The sequence below is a fragment of the Schistocerca nitens genome, chromosome 8, assembly GCF_023898315.1.
Source record: "Schistocerca nitens isolate TAMUIC-IGC-003100 chromosome 8, iqSchNite1.1, whole genome shotgun sequence".
Taxonomy (NCBI): domain Eukaryota; kingdom Metazoa; phylum Arthropoda; class Insecta; order Orthoptera; family Acrididae; genus Schistocerca; species Schistocerca nitens.
The window spans coordinates 540,659,817-540,679,586 of NC_064621.1; the positions used below are offsets into that span (position 1 = coordinate 540,659,817).

Below are 19,770 nucleotides of genomic sequence, written 5' to 3' on the forward strand. Positions count from 1 at the left end.
GTTTTACACTTTCCACATCAATTTCACTACCATGTGAACTGCACATGTTTAAGATTAATTTAAATTAATTTCATTTGCAGTGTAACAATGGACTGCTTATAAGTGTGTGAAATCAGACCTATTTGTTAATAACTCTAACATGAAAGTTCCATCATGAAGTGTGTTGACAAAAATCAGTATTTCATAAAACAAGATGTGCGTGCGTACACACACTTTAGGCATTTCATAATGTACAGTATGCATCTGACCAGCTCTACAGCATGGTGTACTATTGAGAATAACTTTTTACAGCACAACATACTTCTACATCACTGGCATGCATTTCTGCCAGACACGGCACAGATCAAACATTTAAGGATTATTATTACTTGGGAACTGGAAGACAGACTGCACTGGCTGTTCATAATGAAGCTAAATTTAGTCCATGAGCATATTTCCAAGCCATTACAGACAAGTCTGTTGGTTTCCGAAAACAATAACATTCGCCCAATAATTTATGTAACTGTTCAATTTTTGTACGCCTATAGTTGTACGCACCATAAATTTCAATTTGAGATTCATTACTAATTTAACCACAGCAGAAGTAACTATCTGATTAAGAAAATAATATAGAATTATAATTGTGCATTACTACTGTAAAATGTCACTTACCTTCTACATTCAATTCTTTCATATTGATACAACTATTTACAATAGAAATTAACAGGTCATCAGTTAAAGATGCATTAAATTTTAGATCTAGAAGTGTAAGCTGCTCGCCCTTGGCAGCGATGGCAGAGAATGCCCTCCCATTAAGAAGAGGAAATAATTGTGCCATTGTAAGCTCTTCCAAATTTTTGGCACTATCCAGTATGTGTTTAACATCTATATCACCCAAGCTGCAATTTGCACTCAAATCCAGCTTTGTTATAGTTTTAACCGCACGTGCAACCTGGAAGATATATCAATTGTTAATTACAAGTTTTTCTTTGTGTTTTCACATAATTTACTTAGCTATCTATGGCATGTGCAATTTGTTATTGCTGTCAGTATGTTAAATAATTTACTCAAAGCAAAGACTAACAAAATTCATTACTTTAATAAATCCATTTTGGCGAAACAATGTCTACAAGCTGAGCCTGTACAATATTTAGAAGGCACATTGGTTACCAAGATTCTTAAATGTCACGGGGGAAGCAACAGATTGAAATAAGGGTGAAATGGAGAAAAGCTGCACTGTACATTGGGAAGCTAAACTATGTCTATAGTATTAAACATGAATTAAACTGCGAAGTACAAATTAAGCAAAATACATGAACATGTAGCAAATGTAGACAGAATCCCCTCATTAAAGCAAGATTCTAACCACACAGATCGAACAAACAAAAAATTTTAATGAATAGGCTTGAAGGCAGCAGCAAAAATGTTTTACTTAAATTTCTTATATTTACTTTACAGTCACAAGGCCTTGGTCCCAGGTATAATTATCTGCCTAAAGTTCCATCTTTCAATGCTGGAAGCATTTGAACCTGTAACAACTCAAAAAGCAATTAGAGTCTTAAACAAGCTCAGCAAGCCAAATTGTTTATACTTATATACACCATGTAGGTTCCTGACAGACTGCTACCTAAGATCGCAGTCACATCAGTGTGCGTTTTGGAGCTTGTGTGGGGAAAAATTGGCAGTGCTTGTTTTGTTTAGGACTAAGGACCACAACTTGTGTAATTTCAGACCACCTCTTCTTCTGTTAAAGTAGTTGTGTTTTTGAAGTTCTACGGCCCCTGTACAGCCTAGCAAAGTAATGATTAGTTTTTAATAAAACGACAGTGTCAAAGGAAACTTAGGCGATTCCCTAGTCCCAGTGCCCCATCTGCTACTGCTGATTTATTCCTTTTTCCCAGGCAACAATTGCTCGTTTCTATAAGTTGTGCGTTAATGCTTCTTTTTGTACTTTGTAAGTGCACTTGCCAAATGTGAGGTATTTTATATACTCCTGCAGTGGCAACCAGTGCACATAGATCCTCTGCTGTGTTCAAATATTCACACACCTCTCTAGTTGGTTTAAACACTGTATCAACACCAGGTTTTCTGATATGATATGTGACAGTTTTTACAAATGGAAAACTTCCCATTTAGCTGGTTCTTTCTGATCAGAATGTCTTACTTTTTGGAGTGTAGTGTCCCGCTTACCTCCATAAGAGCAGGTAATTCTTCTGATGAATGTTCTTAAATGATCTAGCTCATCCTTGAGATTGAATGTTCTGTGAAGGTATTTATACGTGTTAACTGGCTTTCTGTAGACTTTAAGGTATGTAGTTCCATAGTGCTTTTGAAGTACTTATACATCAAAAACTGAAACTACTTTCTTTTTTTTCATAGTGAACTTTATATCAAAAAAATTATTTAGAAAATTATGAAATTCCGAGGATTGTGTGGATGCATATAAAAAGTTTGGCACGCTGAACTTATTTAAGACTAACTGCTTTCTGAGTAAAAGCCTCTGATGATGTTTCCAGCACAGAGAAGACTAATCATTATGCAGAGATATTAAGCCCTGGACCACAGTCTGATGCCCATACAAGGAATATCAGCAAAAATGCAAATAGCAGCTGTGAAAGTGAATTATAAGGTTTTAACTAAAGAGAATGTTATAACAATCATTCAAACTAACTGTGCAATCATCCAAGCTTCACTCCCCCCCCCCCCCCCCCTTACAATGTGTTCCTAAAATTTAAGTTCAGAATGTGTACCAACTTAATATTCTTGAACTTAATTATTTGTTAGCACACACCTGTTTGCCATCAAGCCCTGTGCACCCATCTAATGTGAGGTGGCGGAGTGAGTTGCTGACACGTCCCAGACCCCAGCCACTGAGACGGAACCATCCTGCAACTGACAGTCTCTCCAACACAGGGCACTTCACTAATAAGTGAGATAAATCCCGATCTGATATTCCACAGCAGCCTGTTAAATCCAGGACACGTAGTTGTGGTCCATTGAGAGGCCGCAATGTAGAACCATTAAGCCGAGAATGTGTTATGCGCAGTTCTTCCAGCTCCCTACAATAACGCCCTGCAACAGTCAGTCTATAAGGTCTTGCAAAAACTTTTACACACACACACACACACACACACACACACACACACACACACACAGAGAGAGAGAGAGAGAGAGAGAGAGAGAGAGAGAGAGAGAGGGGGGGGGGGGGTTTATACATCATCTGATCAAAAGTATCCCGACACGCCTATGCAATGCGGAACTGGTCAGCAGATGTCCTGATAGACTCATTAGTATAAAGAGGTGGGAGGGCTGTGTTGTCGGCACAGAAGCAGAGACAGCAGAATGGCTCAGCCAGGAGAGATAAGCATCTTTAAACATTGACTAGTCATTGGCTGTTGTCTGAATAGCAAATCTATCAGACATTTCAATCCTTCTAATGGTGCCCAAGGCAACTGTTGGTGATGTGAGTGGAGTGGAAACACGAAGGAACAATCCCTGCTAAACATTATATACATGCTACCATCAGTCCAGCTGAATGTAGGGAGCTTGTACAAATGGGATACAATGCACAAGCAGCTCCTCATAAGCCAAGCAGCTCCTCATAAGATACACATTTCTGGAGTCCATGTCAAATAACACTTTACACCACATAAAGAGCGATAGCACTGGACAGTGGACGACTGGAATGAGTCAACTGGAGTGATGAATAACCCTGTGGTAAACCAAAGAAAGGGTTTCAGTTTGCCCTATGTCTGGAAAATGTTACCTGCCATTGTGTATAGTGCCAACAGCAAAGTAGAGAGGTGGTGGTATTACTATAAGAGGGTGTGTGATCAGTGAGAGATCCCTTAGATGTGGAAGGATAAGAATGCATTTTACAGTGCTGTGCACTGCACACAGTAGAGGAACGGTTTGAAGACTATGAGATCAGTGCGACAAATTTTGTTAAAGCAGCACCTGGGAGGCAATGGTTTGTGAACAGCAACATTCTTGGAATGGTATGGCTGCCCAGAGTAAAAACCTGAATCCAGTGGAACACCTCTGGGATGAATCAGGGTGTCTACTTCACACTGACCTTCCCTGATTTTGGCTTTAGAAGACTGGCCAGCCACTAGTCCACAGATATTCAAACACCTCACTGAAAGTGTCCCCAAGAGGTCAAGTCATGAAAGGAGAAGGGGCTAAAAAAAGACTCCTACTAATTTAACACACAAAGATATTGTGATAGCAATTATCCACAACTAGTTGTCATGGTGATATTACTATTTGCTCTAGAACCCAACAACTAACCACACTGATTGAAATTACTGTCATGAGTTTCATATTAAAAACAGACCTTGTTCTATTTAATATATTTAGATATGACACTATTAAAATCTTTCCTGGAATTGTTGAAATGAGTATATAATTTAACTTTATGCATATCATGGAAACCCCACATATAAGTTGGTAATGCTTACAACGAAAGCGGTATGTGAATCATTTAAAGTTTTGTACTTACCAACACAAACAACTGTCTCTCTGCTTATTGTCTGTGTATCATGCGACAGGTCTAGTTTCTTTAGACTGCTACCACAGCGCTGTATAATGGCTGGCAAACTCTTATGTATATTCCGCAATTTCTTTGCACAGAGTTCACGAGTTGATTTCCACATCATTTGGCTGATGGACTGCCACCTTTTGCACACTAACAATAAAAGAATGTTATAAAGCACTGCAGGGTTCAACAATCAGGAAGACACATCTCTCAGAAAATTTACTGGTACAATTATGCACATAAAATACTTGTTGTATAAAATAGACCAGTAAGAACTAAGAAGGATAACACTTAAGAGAAGCTGAGTAGCCACTTACTAACAGTTTATCTTGTCCATCAACTTCAGGCTATATTTTTAGCAAGTCTTACACTGTATCTCTTATTTCCCTTAATTATCATCTTCTACGGCCATTTATTACAAGTTTTACATACAGCCTGTCATTTTTAAAATTTTCAATTAACTTTAATGTAAGACTATATTGTTGCCCCACCATTTTTTAGTAACTGTCAACATGAATGTATTCCAGTTAAATAACAGGGAGGCCAAAATAAAACACCCCTGGAAAATTTAAGTGTCTTGCATAGAAACCAATGGTGGGATTTTATAGACCTGCTTCAGAAAACATGCAATACAGCCTGTAAATAGTATCTAAAAATCGCAATGAGTCAGCTGCCCACGTAAAAATACATACATATCCAAGACAGTTTCATTCTGGCCACCCTGTGGCATACAGCTACTTTAAACTGACCACTTTTCTCAATATGCGAATGTGGCGAACTTAAATGGCAATACTTGTGAGATAAACACTTACGAAAGAAAGATTTATAAATTTAGAAAATTATATGAGGATGGCCTGACAAAAAGTGAGTGTGTGTGTGTGTGTGTGTGAGAGAGAGAGAGAGAGAGAGAGAGAGAGAGAGAGAGAGAGAGAGAGAGAGAGAGAGAGAATGTTAGTTTTGTAAACAACTCTCCTTACTTTTCAATATAGTCTCCTTTGATGGAGATACACTTGGTCCACAGCAATACTCCAGCTTTTTCATTCTATCATAAATGTAGGTTCCATCAAACTCTGCAAAATACTCATTGACTGTTACTATCAGTTCCTCATTTGATGCAAATTTCTTCCCAGCAAATTAAAGCTCAAGTTAGGGAGCAGGAAGAAGTCACTTCAGCTGAAGTTCGGTGCATAGGGTGGATGAGAAACAATTCAAAGCGCAATTCATTCACTTTCGCCATTATCATAATTTATGTCCGTGATGGTGCTTTATCCTGGGGAAAGAGCACTTTCCTGAGTGCCAACCTTGGTCTTTTTCAGCTAATCCAAGAATCAAATAGTCCAACAATGAAGCAAAACAGAGTCCAGTTAAGACTGATTTTTTCCAAGTAATAGCTTATGACTATTCCTTGGGAATCGTCAAACTCATTGGCCATCACCTTGCCAGCTGACAAAATGATCTTTGCCTTCTTTGGTGCACTTTCACCAGCATCTTTTCATTGTTTTGACTGCAGAATCACGATGGATCCAGGTTTCATCAGCACAAGTCTTTTAGATTGTGATTAAAGATCGCCGGACACTGTGTTGAAATAATGTGCCAAATGCGCTTTTGTTTGACTGACCAATTGTGGCACCCACCTCGCACACAGCTTATTCATAGCCAATTCACAGTGCAGGATACTATGCACTCACTCGGTTGAGATGCCTACAGTCTCATCTCTCAATATTTTATTCAGTGGTCTTGCATTACCATATCACGAATTTTGTCAATGGTATCCTGTGCGGTGACAACTGGACAGCCAGAACACACTGCCTTTGGTAATCGTCCAATCACATTTAAATTCACTGATCCAAAAGTAAATCCTCTTCAACGATGGTGCAGAGGCCATGTAAACTTCATCCAACTCTGATTTGTGTGATAGTCCAACCCTTCAAATGAAGATGTTTATTAACAGCAGAAAAAACTGTTTTCTCCACTTTCAATCACAGCTGACATGACCAATTCAAACAGTGTCAACAAACTACACTGTACATTGTTGAAATTCTTTATACAGTCCTTGGAATAATCAAGCTCACCAAAATTGAAGGCACAACAAAAATGTTCCTTTCTTTCATGGAAATTTACCAGACTTGTCAAACCACCCTGATACTGGTGTTCATAGGATTGAAACAACATAATATTGCCCCATAATAACATTAACACCTTATTTGTCCCTTTTCATAATTCAGTCAAGGTTGTCCCACGTCCCAGAAACACACTATACCAACAGACAATCGCCAAACTTAACTTCCCGTCGTAAGTAAACACTATTCCCAAATCATCTCACGGGGCGACAGTGCATTCACCTCATCGCGCAGTGCCTTTATAAGAGTGGAAGGTGCAGGACAGGTCACTCAGCAGCTCCTCTATGATGGGAAACATTGTGACTGATAGTAAATTCTGAAGGCCAGTACAAGGTCTTTTTTTTGTTTTGATTTTAGGGCGCAAAACTGCTATGGTCATTAGCGCCCGGTCTGTGACTTAGGAAACGGTAAAAAATGCAAATGGAAAGCAGCAGCAATGGGAACGAAACTCAAAAAATTGGAGAAACTAAAAGCAGAAGGAAAGCTTAAAAATCCACTACAGAAAGTGGTTGGTTGTCCCCAAAAGGAGCTTCAAATGACTGACATTTCACTGGCACTAATAAACTCGAGAAAGCGATCGGCCGAGCGCGTGTCATCTGCTAAAATGGACGATATCTCAGGTGACAGCTGTAGACGGGCGCGTAACTGAGTAAAATAGGGGCACTCAATTAAAAGGTGTCTTACCGTCCACAGCTGAGAGCAGTGGGGACACAGTGGGGGAGGATCGCCGCTTTAAAAGATGTCGATGGCTAAAAAGACGGTGCCCTATCCGGAGTCTAATTAAAATTACCTCCTCCCGATGACGCGTTCGGGAGGAAGAGGTCCAAGCACAGGGAAGAGCTTTCACGTCACGCAATTTATTATGGGGAAGTGTCGACCAATGTGTGTGCCCTAAAAGAACACGACGACATAAAACACTCTGTAGATCGGCGAAGGGAATCTATCGAATAGCTGGCCGAAGAAGAGACTGCAGCCTTGGCCGCTATATCGGCCGCCTCATTGCCACAGATACCAATGTGTCCTGGGAGCCAGAGGAACGCCACAGAGACGCCCCCCAAATGGAGCAAGCGCAGGCAGTCCTGAATCCGGTGGACCAGAGGGAGGCCAGGGTAGAGAGCTTGGAGACTGAGGAGAGAGCTGAGAGAATCTGAACAGATAACATACTGTATCCGCTGATGGCGGCGGATGTATTGGACAGCCTGGAGAACAGCGTAAAGCTCCGCAGTATAAACCGACACTGGTCGGGAAGCCGAAATCTATTTGGGGGTGTTGCCACCAATATAGGCACTCCCTACACCTAACGATGTTTTCGAGCCGTAAGTGTAAATAAATGTGGCTTCCTACATTTGTGCACATAGAGCAGAAAATGCCCGACGATAAACAAGTGAAGGGGTACCATCCTTGGGAAATTGACAAAGGTCACGGAGCAGGCAGATCCGGGGACGGAGCCAAGGCAGTGCTGTACCCCAAGTTGTCAAGAAGGTTTTAGGAAAGCGGAAGGAAAGAGAATGGAGCAGTTGACGGAAGCGGACTCCCGGTGGTAGTAGGGAGGAAGGGCGGCCTGCGTACCCTACATCCAAGGAGGCATCGAAGAAAATGTCATGGGCTGGATTAGCAGGCATGGAAGACAGATGGCTAGCATAACGACTCAGAAGGACAGCTCGCCGAATGGACCGCGGAGGTTCAGCAGTCTCAGCATAAAGGCTTTCCACAGGGCTGGTGTAAAAAGCTCCAGACACTGAACGTAATCCACGGTGGTGGATAGAGTCGAGACGCCGAAGAATAGACGGCCGAGCAGAGGAGTGAACTATGCTTCCATAGTCCAATTTCGAGCGCACTAAGGTGCGATACAGGCGAAGAAGGACCACTCTGTCTGCTACCCAGGAGGTACCATTCAGGACACGGAGGGTGTTGAGGGATCGCAGACAGCGAGCCGAAAGATAGGAAACGTAGGAGGACCAGCACAGTTTTCTGTCAAACATAAGACCCGAGAATTTAGCGACGTCCGAAAACGGAAGGTTGACAGGTCCTAGATGTAAGGAGGGTGGAAGAAACTCCTTAAGTCGCCAAAAATTAACACCAACAGTCTTACGGGGAGAAAAACGGAAGCCGGTTTCGATGCTCCAAGAGTGGAGGCGATCGAGACATCCTTGAAGATGCCGTTCAAGAAGGCTGGTCCGTTGAGAGCTGTAGTAGATCGCAAAATCGTCCACAAAGAGGGAGCCCGAGACATCATCAGGAAGGAGACAATCCATAATCGGATTTATGGCAATGGCAAACAGTAAAACACTCAGCACGGAGCCCTGGGGTACCCCGTTTTCTTGGGAGAAAGTACGGGAGAGAGTGGTGTTCACCCGCACTCTAAATGTGCGCTCTGCCATAAATTCGTGAAGAAAAAGGGGCAGCCGACCTCGAAAGCCCCAAGAGAACAGTGTGCGGAGGATGCCTGTCCTCCAACAGGTATCGTATGCTCTCTCCAGATCAAAAAATATTGCTACTGTTTGGCGTTTCCGGAGAAAATTGTTCATGATTAAGTGGAGAGAGCAACAAGATGGTCAACTGCAGAACGATGCTTTCGGAAACCGCATTGGGCAGGTGTTAAAAGACTGCGCGACTCCAGCCACCAAGCTTAACGGCAATTCACCATACGCTCCAAAACCTTACATACACTACTCTTGAGAGAAATGGGGCGATAGCTATAGGGGAGATGTTTGTCCTTTCCAGGTTTCGGAACAGGGACGATGATAGCTTCCCGCCATCGTCTGGGAAAAGTACTGTCGGTCCAAATTCGATTATAAAGGCGAAGGAGGTAAAGCAGACTATGGTATGATAAATGCAGCTACATTTGGATGTGGATACCATCCGGTCCTGGGGCGGAGGAGCGAGAAGAAGAGAAAGCATGTTGGAGTTCCCGCATGGAGAAAAAGGTATTGTAGCTTTCACGATTTTGAGAGGAGAAAGCAAGAGTTCGCACTTCCACTGCACGTTTCTTTGGGAGAAACGCTGGCGGGTAATTTGAAGAGCTTGAAATCTCAGCAAAGTGTTGACCAAATGAGTTAGAAATTGCGACGGGGTCCACTAATGTATCATGCGCGACAGTGAGCTCAGAGACCGGGGAGAAACTAGGCGCGCCTGAGAACCGTCGAATCCGACTCCAAACTTCCGAGGAGGGAGTGAAGGTGGTAAATGAGCTAGTAAAGAATTGCTATCGCGGATGACGCGACGGCATCGCGCACGGAACTGCTTATAGCAGATACAGTTGTCCAAAGTAGGATGGTGGCGGAAAATGCGAAGAGCACGTCGCCGCTCATGTATTGCGTCACGGTATACCGCGTTCCACCAAGGAACTGGGGGGTGCCGGAGCAATGCGGAGGTGCGTGGTATTGAACGTTCCACAGCTGTAAGAATAACGTCTGTAATATGTGTGACCTCATCGTCGACGCTAGGAAAGTGTCGGTCATCGAATGTCGCTAGAGACGAAAAAAAGTGTCCAATCGGCTTGGCCAAACTTCCAGCGTCGCGGGCGCATATATGGCTGTTGAGGCTGCCGTCTAAGGACACATGGAAAGTGGTCACTCTATTGTGTATCATCAAGGGCGAACCATTCGAAGCACTGAGCTAGCGGAACAGTACCGGCCGAAAGGTCCAAATGAGAGAAATTTGTCGTGGAGGCAGACAAATATGTAGGGTCCCCAGTGTTGAGGCAAACTAGATCCGCTTGGTGGAAGACGTCTAGCAATAGTGAGCCACGCGGACAAGGATGTGGAGATCCCCAAAGCGGATGGTGGGCATTGAAGTCCCCAACCAGCAAATAGGGGGGGTGGAAGCTGACCAAGAAGATGAAGGAGATCAGCTCGTGCCATTGGTGTGGACGATGGAATGTATACAGTACAAAGAGAAAAGGTATATCCAGAAAGGGAAAGACGGATAGCGACAGCTTGGAAGGAAGTGTTTAAGGGGATTGGGTGATAATGGAGAGTATCATGGAGAAGAATCATGAGTCCTCAATGTGCTGGAGTGCCTTCAACAGAGGGGAGATCAAATCGGACGGACTGAAAATGGGGGAGAACAAAGCGGTCATGGGGACGCAGCTTTGTTTCCTGAAGACAGATGACTAACGAGTAGGATCGTAAGAGGATCGACAATTCATCCCGATTGGCTCGAAGGCCGCGGATATTCCAGTGGATAATGGACATACGGTGAACAGAAAATGGAGGAATGTGACCAAGGTTGCCGTCAACTCAGCGACTGCTCAGAGCTTGCGACCGACAGCATGGAATGGCATTCAGCCGAAGGCAGAAGATCCTGATCCATAGGTTGTTCAGCAGCAGCTCCTGCCACCAGCGATCGGCTGGTTGATCGGCCACCAGCAGTGCGCCTCGGCGACACAGAAGACGGCCGAGGGCGATTACCGCCAGGTGGTGCTGTAGATGAGACACGCCTTGGCGGAGAAGGAGATGAACTGGGTTTCTTACTAGCCTTCTTGGAAACATGATGTTTAGAAGAAGGAGGAACCGATGGTTGTGAAGTTGGGGTACGTACAAAATCTTCACGAGTATGCTCTTTTTTCAAAGTCTTGGTGTCTGACTTTTGGGCTCGAGATTTAGCAGAACCCGATGAAGGGTGAGCCATAGAGTGGGCAAGCGAAAGTGGGGAGGTTGAACGGGCGATCTTTGTACTGGCTGATCTGACGACCGTGGCAGAAAAGATAAGGTCACAAGTCTGCATGGCCACCTCCTTTGTTGGCCGAGGAGAGGCAAGGACAGTACTGTATTTTCCTGTCTGAGGCACGGTGGGCTGTCGACTGACGAATAATTTTCGAGCAGCAAAGGTCGACACTTTTTCCTTCAGTAATTTCCTGAATGAGCTTTTCGTCTTTAAAAATGGGGCAATCTCGAGAGGAAGCAGCGTGGTCACCCATACAGTTGATGCAACGAGGGGTGGAGGTGGACAAGCACCCTCATGGGCATCCTTGCCACATGTAACACATTTGGCCGGATTGGAACAGGACTGGCTGGTGTGATTGAACCGCTGACACCGATAGCAACGCATAGGGTTGGGATGTAAGGGCGAACAGAAATTATCTCATAGCCTGCTTTGATTTTCGATGGGAGTTGAACTTTGTCAAATGTCAAGAAGACAGTACGGGTTGGAATGATGTTCGTGTCAACCCTTTTCATGACTATGAACTGCCGTTACGTCCTGGTCAGACAGGTAGTGTTGAATTTCCTTATCGGACAATCCGTCGAGGGAGCGAGTATAAACGACCCCACGTGATGAATTTAAAGTACGGTGCGGTTCCACACGGACAGGGAAGGTGTGTAGCAGTGAAGTACGCAGCAATTTTTGTGCCTGGAGGGCACTGACTGTTTCTAACAACAAGGTGCCATTTCGTAATCTGGAACAAGACTTTACAGGACCTGCAATTGCGTCGACACCTTTCTGAATAATGAAAGGGTTGACCGTGGAGAAGTCGTGACCTTCGTCAGACCGAGAAACAACAAGGAACTGTGGCAACGATTGAAGGACTGTCTGTGGCTGAGAGTCATTGAACTTACGCTTGTGAGCTGACATAGTAGAAGATGAGGAAACCATTGCGATAGTATCCCCCATGATTACCGGCGTCTCCGATGGCGCGCTCCTTCCTTGTGGGGGCCCTCTCTGAGGGCACTCCCGCCTTAGGTGATTGTTCACACCTCAGGTCACACCTCCCGACAAACGGACGGATGGACCAATCGGCACTTTCGGAAGGTATCAGCTCGGGTAATCACCCCTCCCTGGGCCTGGCCGTTACCAGCGGGTATGTACGTGTCCTACTTGTCTACCCGGGGAGGGGAATTACACATTACCCCGTCACCGGCTACGCATGGAATTGCGTGGGTCGGCCTTCAGACACGCACAGGGAGGAAAAAAGAGAAAGGGAAAGGAAAGAAGAGAGGTCTCAAACGCCGCAGCGGAGAAAAGGGCAAAGAGAAGAGTTAAGGAAAAGAGAAGGTCAAAGGAAGGACGAAGACTTGCAAGCGGAGAAAGCAAAGAATTTGTTACAGTTTCGAGCGACCGTCTCCGGACGTAGGCACAAACAATACTCCCAGAGGGAGAAAAAGGGAAGGAAAGAGGCGGAGGTGGCGGGGGGGGGGGGGGGGGGCGAAGATGGGGAATGGGGAAGGATGCGGAAAGGAAGGGAAGGGAAGGGAAGGTATGCAGCCCGGAAAGGAAGGAAGGCCACATTAGCTCGGGGTCCCGTGCTCGCCACGCACGTATCCACAAAAGAGTTGTGAACCCCCTGGGGGTAGTAGTATAAGGTCTGTAGCCTCAGCAAGTTACTGTACTAGAAGGATGTCTTCACATACAGGCAGGTTAACCAACCTTCCCAATCCATCTTGTACCTGCAATCCTTTATCCCTACAACAATGATTCAGTGCAACAACACAGGGCAAAGTTTTGCGAGTAATTCCTACAGGAACTTAATTGTGGATAGTGTTTAAGATTACACAGACAGCAAAATATTTTGAAGAATAGAAACACTTGAGAGGCTTCAGCAATGCTATAATGTTGTGAAGGGCACTGTTTTTTTACAATGCACAAACATGTTTCGCCGGCCGCGGTGGTCTCGCGGTTCTAGGTGCGCAGTCCGGAACCGTGCGACTGCTACGGTCGCAGGTTCGAATCCTGCCTCGGGCATGGATGTGTGTGATGTCCTTAGGTTAGTTAGGTTTAAGTAGTTCTAAGTTCTAGGGGACTGATGACCACAGCAGTTGAGTCCCATAGTGCTCAGAGCCATTTGAACCATTTTTTTGAAACTTATTTCGAAGCCCACAGAAAGTGATTGGCTGATAGTTTGTCACAACCAGTCAATTGGCAGTTAATTTACCGTCCCCATTGTCAGTCCCATTATCTTCTACAGATATTTTTGACAGCGAGTAGAAGAACACACAATAATTTAAAGGTCAAAGGTTTGTCATTATCCATCCGAATTACAAGCACTTTTTATAAACATCCTGAAAAATGTCACTACAGTAATTCCTCTACAGATAGACACTGATGGGCAACAAAATAAATGCTGGAATATTTTAGGCTTCAAAACAATCAGATTGATAATCATGAGAACAAAAGAAGCAATCCATCTAATAAATTTACTAAGAAGAGCAATAGTGGCTGCCAATGTGAAATAATTGTTTATGGACACTAAGCAAATTTATTATCCAAATAAACAACTGGAAGAGCCGATATAAATACCATTTTCAGAAAATATATCAGCCTGTACAGCTGATACACTATCACCACACACAATAGGAAGGAAGGTCATTACAAAGTGTAAGTTTAGACTGGAAAAGGATAGAGCATGAAATCAAAATTTTGCCTTTGCAACAGAACTATCCCAATATTTGCCTCAAATGATTTCAGGAGATTACAGAAAATCTAGAAGGTGCTGTGCTGAGTGTCCAGTGGCATGAACAATGCACATCTCAACAGTTACTTACTTTCCCTTCCTTTCCCTGGAAATGAGGAAACAATTCCACAGAATGTAACTATTACAGCAAGTAACTCCTAAAGTGGAAGGAATGCTTAAGGCTAAAATATTAGGTTTTAGAATAATATTCTTTACACAAGGTGATTAAAGAATGAATAATTCTAAGTTATTCACAATATTCTCTAACAGCAAGGTATACAAACTTCAGCACAACGACAGCAGAAAAAAATTCAAATGACAAAAACTTTTCTAATTACTTTCTCACATTATCTTTTCCTTGACAGGACTGGTACACATGATACACACGCACACACTATTCAACAGCATACTATTTATATACAGAAGTTCACCAAAACATTTAATAATTACCTCGTTCAATTGCAATCCTTTCATAGCATGACAGATAGGAAAAAACATGCATAAGACAGTCATCGTTGAGGATATTGACCATACACAGAGACTCTTCTACATCTGTATCTTGCTGCAGTATGGGAGCTACTTTCTTGGTACCACCAGCACTAGCACTTTGTGATCCCCGCCATGGATCAAGGACTAATGTACCATCCGCTGCTTGATATGGTTGGTGCCAGCTGTCAGCAGGTGCCACATATAGTCTCTTGCCATTCAGTGTGATACCATGCAAGGTCTTACTCTTCATCATGGCTCTGTGAATATGTATACACAGATCTGATTTGGTACACAATGGACAGGTTCTAATTGAGTTTTATACAACAATAATAAATATTTATTAAGCAACAGCTACAATCACTACATAGAGAAAAAGTACCTTCTCACTGACAAAGCAAGCTGGGATAATTTTAATTCCCCTTGTTTTGTCCTCTGCCTCCTTGAAATTAATTTTTTTCATTTTGACTTAATTAACATTAACTTACGTGAATATAATCTGCATTTTCATAATAGAGAAAGGTTGACCCTCAGTTTTAAAGATTATAACAACAGATCTAATTTTGTGCTTAGTTTTGAGTATGTATTTGATTTTCTAATTTATTTTGGTTATTCCGAGTTAGTAAGTTACATTATAGGGTGAATGTTGACACACAAACAAGTATAAATTCTATACTTATAATAAACATTTGGAAGACAAAATATTAATAATCTTAAAGTACCTATTTAGCTCTATTCAAAAACATGTTAGTAAAACTGGCCCTTCATTAATTCCAAAGTAATTAACAGTTTTGTTATATGTATTGTTTGCATAATTATATTTGTTAATTTCATGGTTTAAACAAATAATTCAGCCTAAACCTCAGAGCAGAAAAAACTGTTAAAAAGATGCAATTTTTCGATGTATTCATTTCATTGAGGAAGTTAAAATTTAATTGTAATTTCTGTAAATTTAACTTCAAACAATGTGCAGTTTCAGTACCAATTATTGTGATTATATATAAGGGCCCCAATTTTTGGTCAGACAGTCAGTCCATGGCCGAGTTTCAGACAAGTGACCTGTGCTGGTTAGAACAAAAAACAACAATGCTTCGAATTAACTGTGGAATCAGTGTTGTATGGTATTCTGCCTTACAGCAGGTCTTGTCATGGGTTAAGCCTCTTCCACGTTTGTTTGTCCATAGCCAGTCTTTTCATTTCTGAATATTTGCCTCCTTTGATATTGTCCAGCATTTGATATCTTCTTTTTCCTCTTTCCTTTTTCCCTCCACCATTCCTTCCTTCAATAAACTGTCCCTCCTCAAACAATGTCCAATCCAGTTCCGTTTTCTCTTTGACGACTTTCACCATGTTTCTTCTCCAACTCTTCTTAACACTTCCTCATTCCTTACTCTGTCTTCCCATTTCACATTTTCCATTCTTCTCCATATCCACAACTCTAGTGCCTCCAATCTTCTTTCATCTTCCTTCCTCAATGTCCAGGTCTATGCGCACCATATAGTGCAACACTCCAGATGAAACATTTGGCAAGTCTTTTCCTCAGATCTTTGTTTAGTGGTCCACAAAGTAATTTCTGTTTCCTCTTGAATCCTCCTTTTGCAATTGCAATTCTTTTCCTAATTTCTGTTGAGCACTAAATATCATCCATTACTACACTTCCCAAGTAACTGAAGTTACTCACTTGATCTATTTCCTCTCCCCCTATTTTCATATGGCATTTTCTCTCCTTTCCTCCGATTACCATGCTTTCTGTTTTCTTCCTCTTCTTGATCTTCATTCCATATTATTCTAATTTGGTGTTTAGACCATCTAACATTTGTTCCATCTCTCTTGCACACTCTGCCATCACAATCTTGTCTTCTGCAAATCTTATACACTCCACTGTCCGTCCCCCTATACAAACTCCTCTCCTTCCACCAAAACTTTCACTAATAATTTCCTCCAGATATATATTAAACAGTGTTGGTGATAAAGAACAACCTTGTCTTACACCTCTTCCCAGTTCAATTTCTTCACTCATCACACCACCTATTCTTACTCTTGCTCCCTGGTTCAAATTTCTAATTAGCCATCTATCCCTCCAGTCAACTCCATGTTTCCTTAGGATTTCCATCAGTTTGTCCCATATGACAGTCAAAAGCCTCAAGATCAATGAACACAACATACACCTTCCATTTCTTCTCTGTGTACCTCTCCCCTATCACTCAGTAGCCCAATGGCATCTCTAGTTCCCACTCCTTCGCCTGAAACCAAATTGTTCGTCACCACCTGCAACTTTATCTTTTTCTTCTATCCCAAAGTCTTCTTCACTTGGTTGGCTGTCTGCAGAGTATAGCCATCCTATATATTCTTCCCATCTTCTCATTATTTCTTGGGGTACACTCACCATTTTACCATCTGCTGCCTCTACTTCCTTTAGTCCAGTGTTGTTTCTCTTTTCCCTGAATATCAAATCCATTGCTTCTTTATACATCATATCATTTTCCTTCTCTCTCTCTAATTTCTCTATCTTGTCACTTTTCTGTCAGCCATTTCTCCTTTGCTTTTTCTGTTTCCCTTCCCATCTTCTGTATTTACATTTTTCCATTTCCTGCGATCATCCATCTTGGTTATCGTATCTGCTGTTACCCATTCTTTCTTTACTTTTTTCCTTTCCTTGACTCCCAGTGTTTCCTTAGCTCCCTTTCTGATCCCATTTTTAAAACGATCACATCTTCCTTCTATGCACTGTCTCCTGTCCTTTCATCACGATTTCATAATATGCATTCTCGAATTTTTCACAATTGCCTTTGTCTTTCAGTTTCTCAAAGTTAATGTGCTCTTTCTTCTGTCCTTTCCAGGTTCTTTTCAATTTAACTAGAACCTCAGCTATTACTAATATATGATGTGAATAAATATCTGCCCCTGGATAGCTTTTGACACTCTTTAGGCAATTTCGGTGCCTTTGTTGTATCATTAAGTAATCAATTTGATATCTTTTGTTGTCAAATTGACATATCCGAGTTTAACGTCTTTTGTGGTTATCAAATAGATTATTCCCAACTACCATGAAATTTTCATTGCAGTATTCCAACAATCTTTATCCTCTCTCATTTCTTTCTCCCAGTCCAAATTTTCCCAGAGCTTTTCCTTCTGGTCCTTCGCCAACTACGGCATGCCAATCACCCATTATAACAATACATGCATTTCTTTTCTCTCTCTGCTAAGTTTCCTATCATCTCATTCTTCTATCTTTTCATCTAAATGATTACTTGTTGGCATATAGACCTTGATGATAACTAAGTCTTTCTTTTTCCCTTTCAGTCTCATCATCATTATTCTTCCACTAACATATTCAACCTTGATAACCTTGTCTTTCAGTCTTACCTATTAAAATTCCAATCCCATACATTCCATTTTTATCTTCACCTGAACAGCACAATCTGAAGTCGTCACTTTCTAGTTCTCCACAACCACCCCATCTCACCTCACACATTCCGAGTACATCCAATTTGTTTCTTGTCATTTCATGTTTGGCGTGTTCTAATTTCCCTTCCTGGAGAAGGGTCAAAACATTCCAAGTCCCAATCCTCAACAAGTCTTCCTTTTCTCCTTCCTTCCTTTTCCATTTGCTCTAATCTCTGGAGTCCTATTATTCCTCTCCCGGAGATCCGATTGAGGAGAAGCTTTACCTCCCGAATATTGTACAGAGAGGTCCATCCCATGAACATCTACGGAAGTAATTCCAGTGGTGGTTTCCCACTGCCTTCCACTGTCCTCCACATCCTGTTGGCTCACTGACTCAGTTTCCCGCTGGGGTTGGTTACCCAACCTTCCACTGGGTTGCTCAGCTTAACGGGGCACCACATGTAGGTAGGATTGTGGAGAATTGAGGTGAGAAAGGCTAAGAGAACTCTTGTTGAGTTCTTGAATTCACATCTCATCCCCATTTTTAGGCCAGAGTCTCAAGGTTGTAGCAGCGACTCCCGACAATTAGGCCGTGGGTAAAGCAAGGAGTGGCACTGTGTTTCCATACGTACCTGATTATTCTTTAAGAACTGTGAACTTTGTGGTTAGGTTCTATTGCTCATAGATGTTTAACAAGAAACTATTTTAGCTGTATGTGGAGTTTTGCCTGCAAACTATTACAGGGTGTATACGTGGCCAAGGAAAAAAAATTCCCAGACTATACCCGGATCTCCTGTTTAAAAAATATACTTTTCCCAGGCGAAAATACACTTTTTGAGTGCTAGGTGACAGTAGGTTTTCCATTATTTTCCCTCGGAACTGTAAAACTTATCATTCCTTTGAATAGTTAATGTTTTATACACTAGCGGAGGAAGTATGGGGAAAAAAAAAGAGAGAGAGAGAGAGAGAGAGAGAGAGAGAGAGAGAGAGAAGCTTTGGAAAGACCTCTGATGAGTAGCAACATATACACTGCATATTTTCGTATTACCAAAGTACAAATTCGAATTGCACCGAACACAGCACGTTAATTTCCGGAGCATTGAAATCAAGATTGCAATGTCCTTTTGTAAGCCAATCATATCTCATGCCATGTGGTCTCGCCAGCCGATGACACCAGATATTCAGAGCAAAGGACACGTGTTATAGTCAGCCAATAGCAAGATCACTGTTACATAGTGCGAACACACAAAGAGGAAAAGTTAACAGTTCACGTTAATATACATAGTATAGCTAAAAGAAAAGCTAAGCTTTCATGTATAATATTGATCTCTAAGATTAATAAGCTACAAGAGAAGCTAAGCTTTCACATGTAATATCTATCTATTTTGCCAATGTCTGATCTTCTGTGCTCAAAATTCTTGTAAGTAGCTGGTCCTCAAATGTTCAGTTTTAAACGCTCTGTGATTCAAGAAATTCATCCCACTTTCTCACATTTAACATAATTTACCTTGCATGAAAAGAAATTTACTTTGAAGGTAACGCTTTTCGAAGCACTGTTTGGAATCCTACCCCGAATCTGTTGGAAACATATTCGATTTAGCAGTTGCCAGAGAGTGACAGAAAACAGGCATTATTGCACATACACAGCTGCATTAGTGTAGGAAGCCCGCATGTTTGTATGTATAAAGCACTAAGAGAGCTTACATTATGCCATTGAACAGGACATCAGAGGATACTCCAAAAGCATCGGAATTTCGTAAACCATACTGAAATGCATAATTTGGCTTGCAGTGCACATTGGTCTTCTTCCAGATTCACAATCAAGTAGGTCCCATCTGATATTAAGCTTTTCGGTGTGGTTTCCTCGATGT

The 19,770-nt window shown here is 42.1% G+C and overlaps 1 protein-coding gene across 5 annotated transcripts in view; it reads right to left on the reverse strand.

The window, feature by feature from the left end:
• The window catches only part of LOC126198434 (F-box/LRR-repeat protein 7-like), a 93,759-nt gene that overhangs the window by 26,229 nt on the left and 47,760 nt on the right, over positions 1 to 19,770 (reverse strand). For all 5 annotated transcript variants that reach the window (XM_049934744.1, XM_049934745.1, XM_049934746.1 and 2 more), the window contains exons 5-8: positions 14,477 to 14,772; positions 4,481 to 4,666; positions 2,771 to 3,051; positions 652 to 931 (exon numbers count right to left, since the gene is read on the reverse strand). In XM_049934744.1, the coding sequence (XP_049790701.1) occupies positions 652 to 931; positions 2,771 to 3,051; positions 4,481 to 4,666; positions 14,477 to 14,772 (1,043 nt within the window). The remainder of the gene's footprint in view (positions 1 to 651; positions 932 to 2,770; positions 3,052 to 4,480; positions 4,667 to 14,476; positions 14,773 to 19,770) is intronic.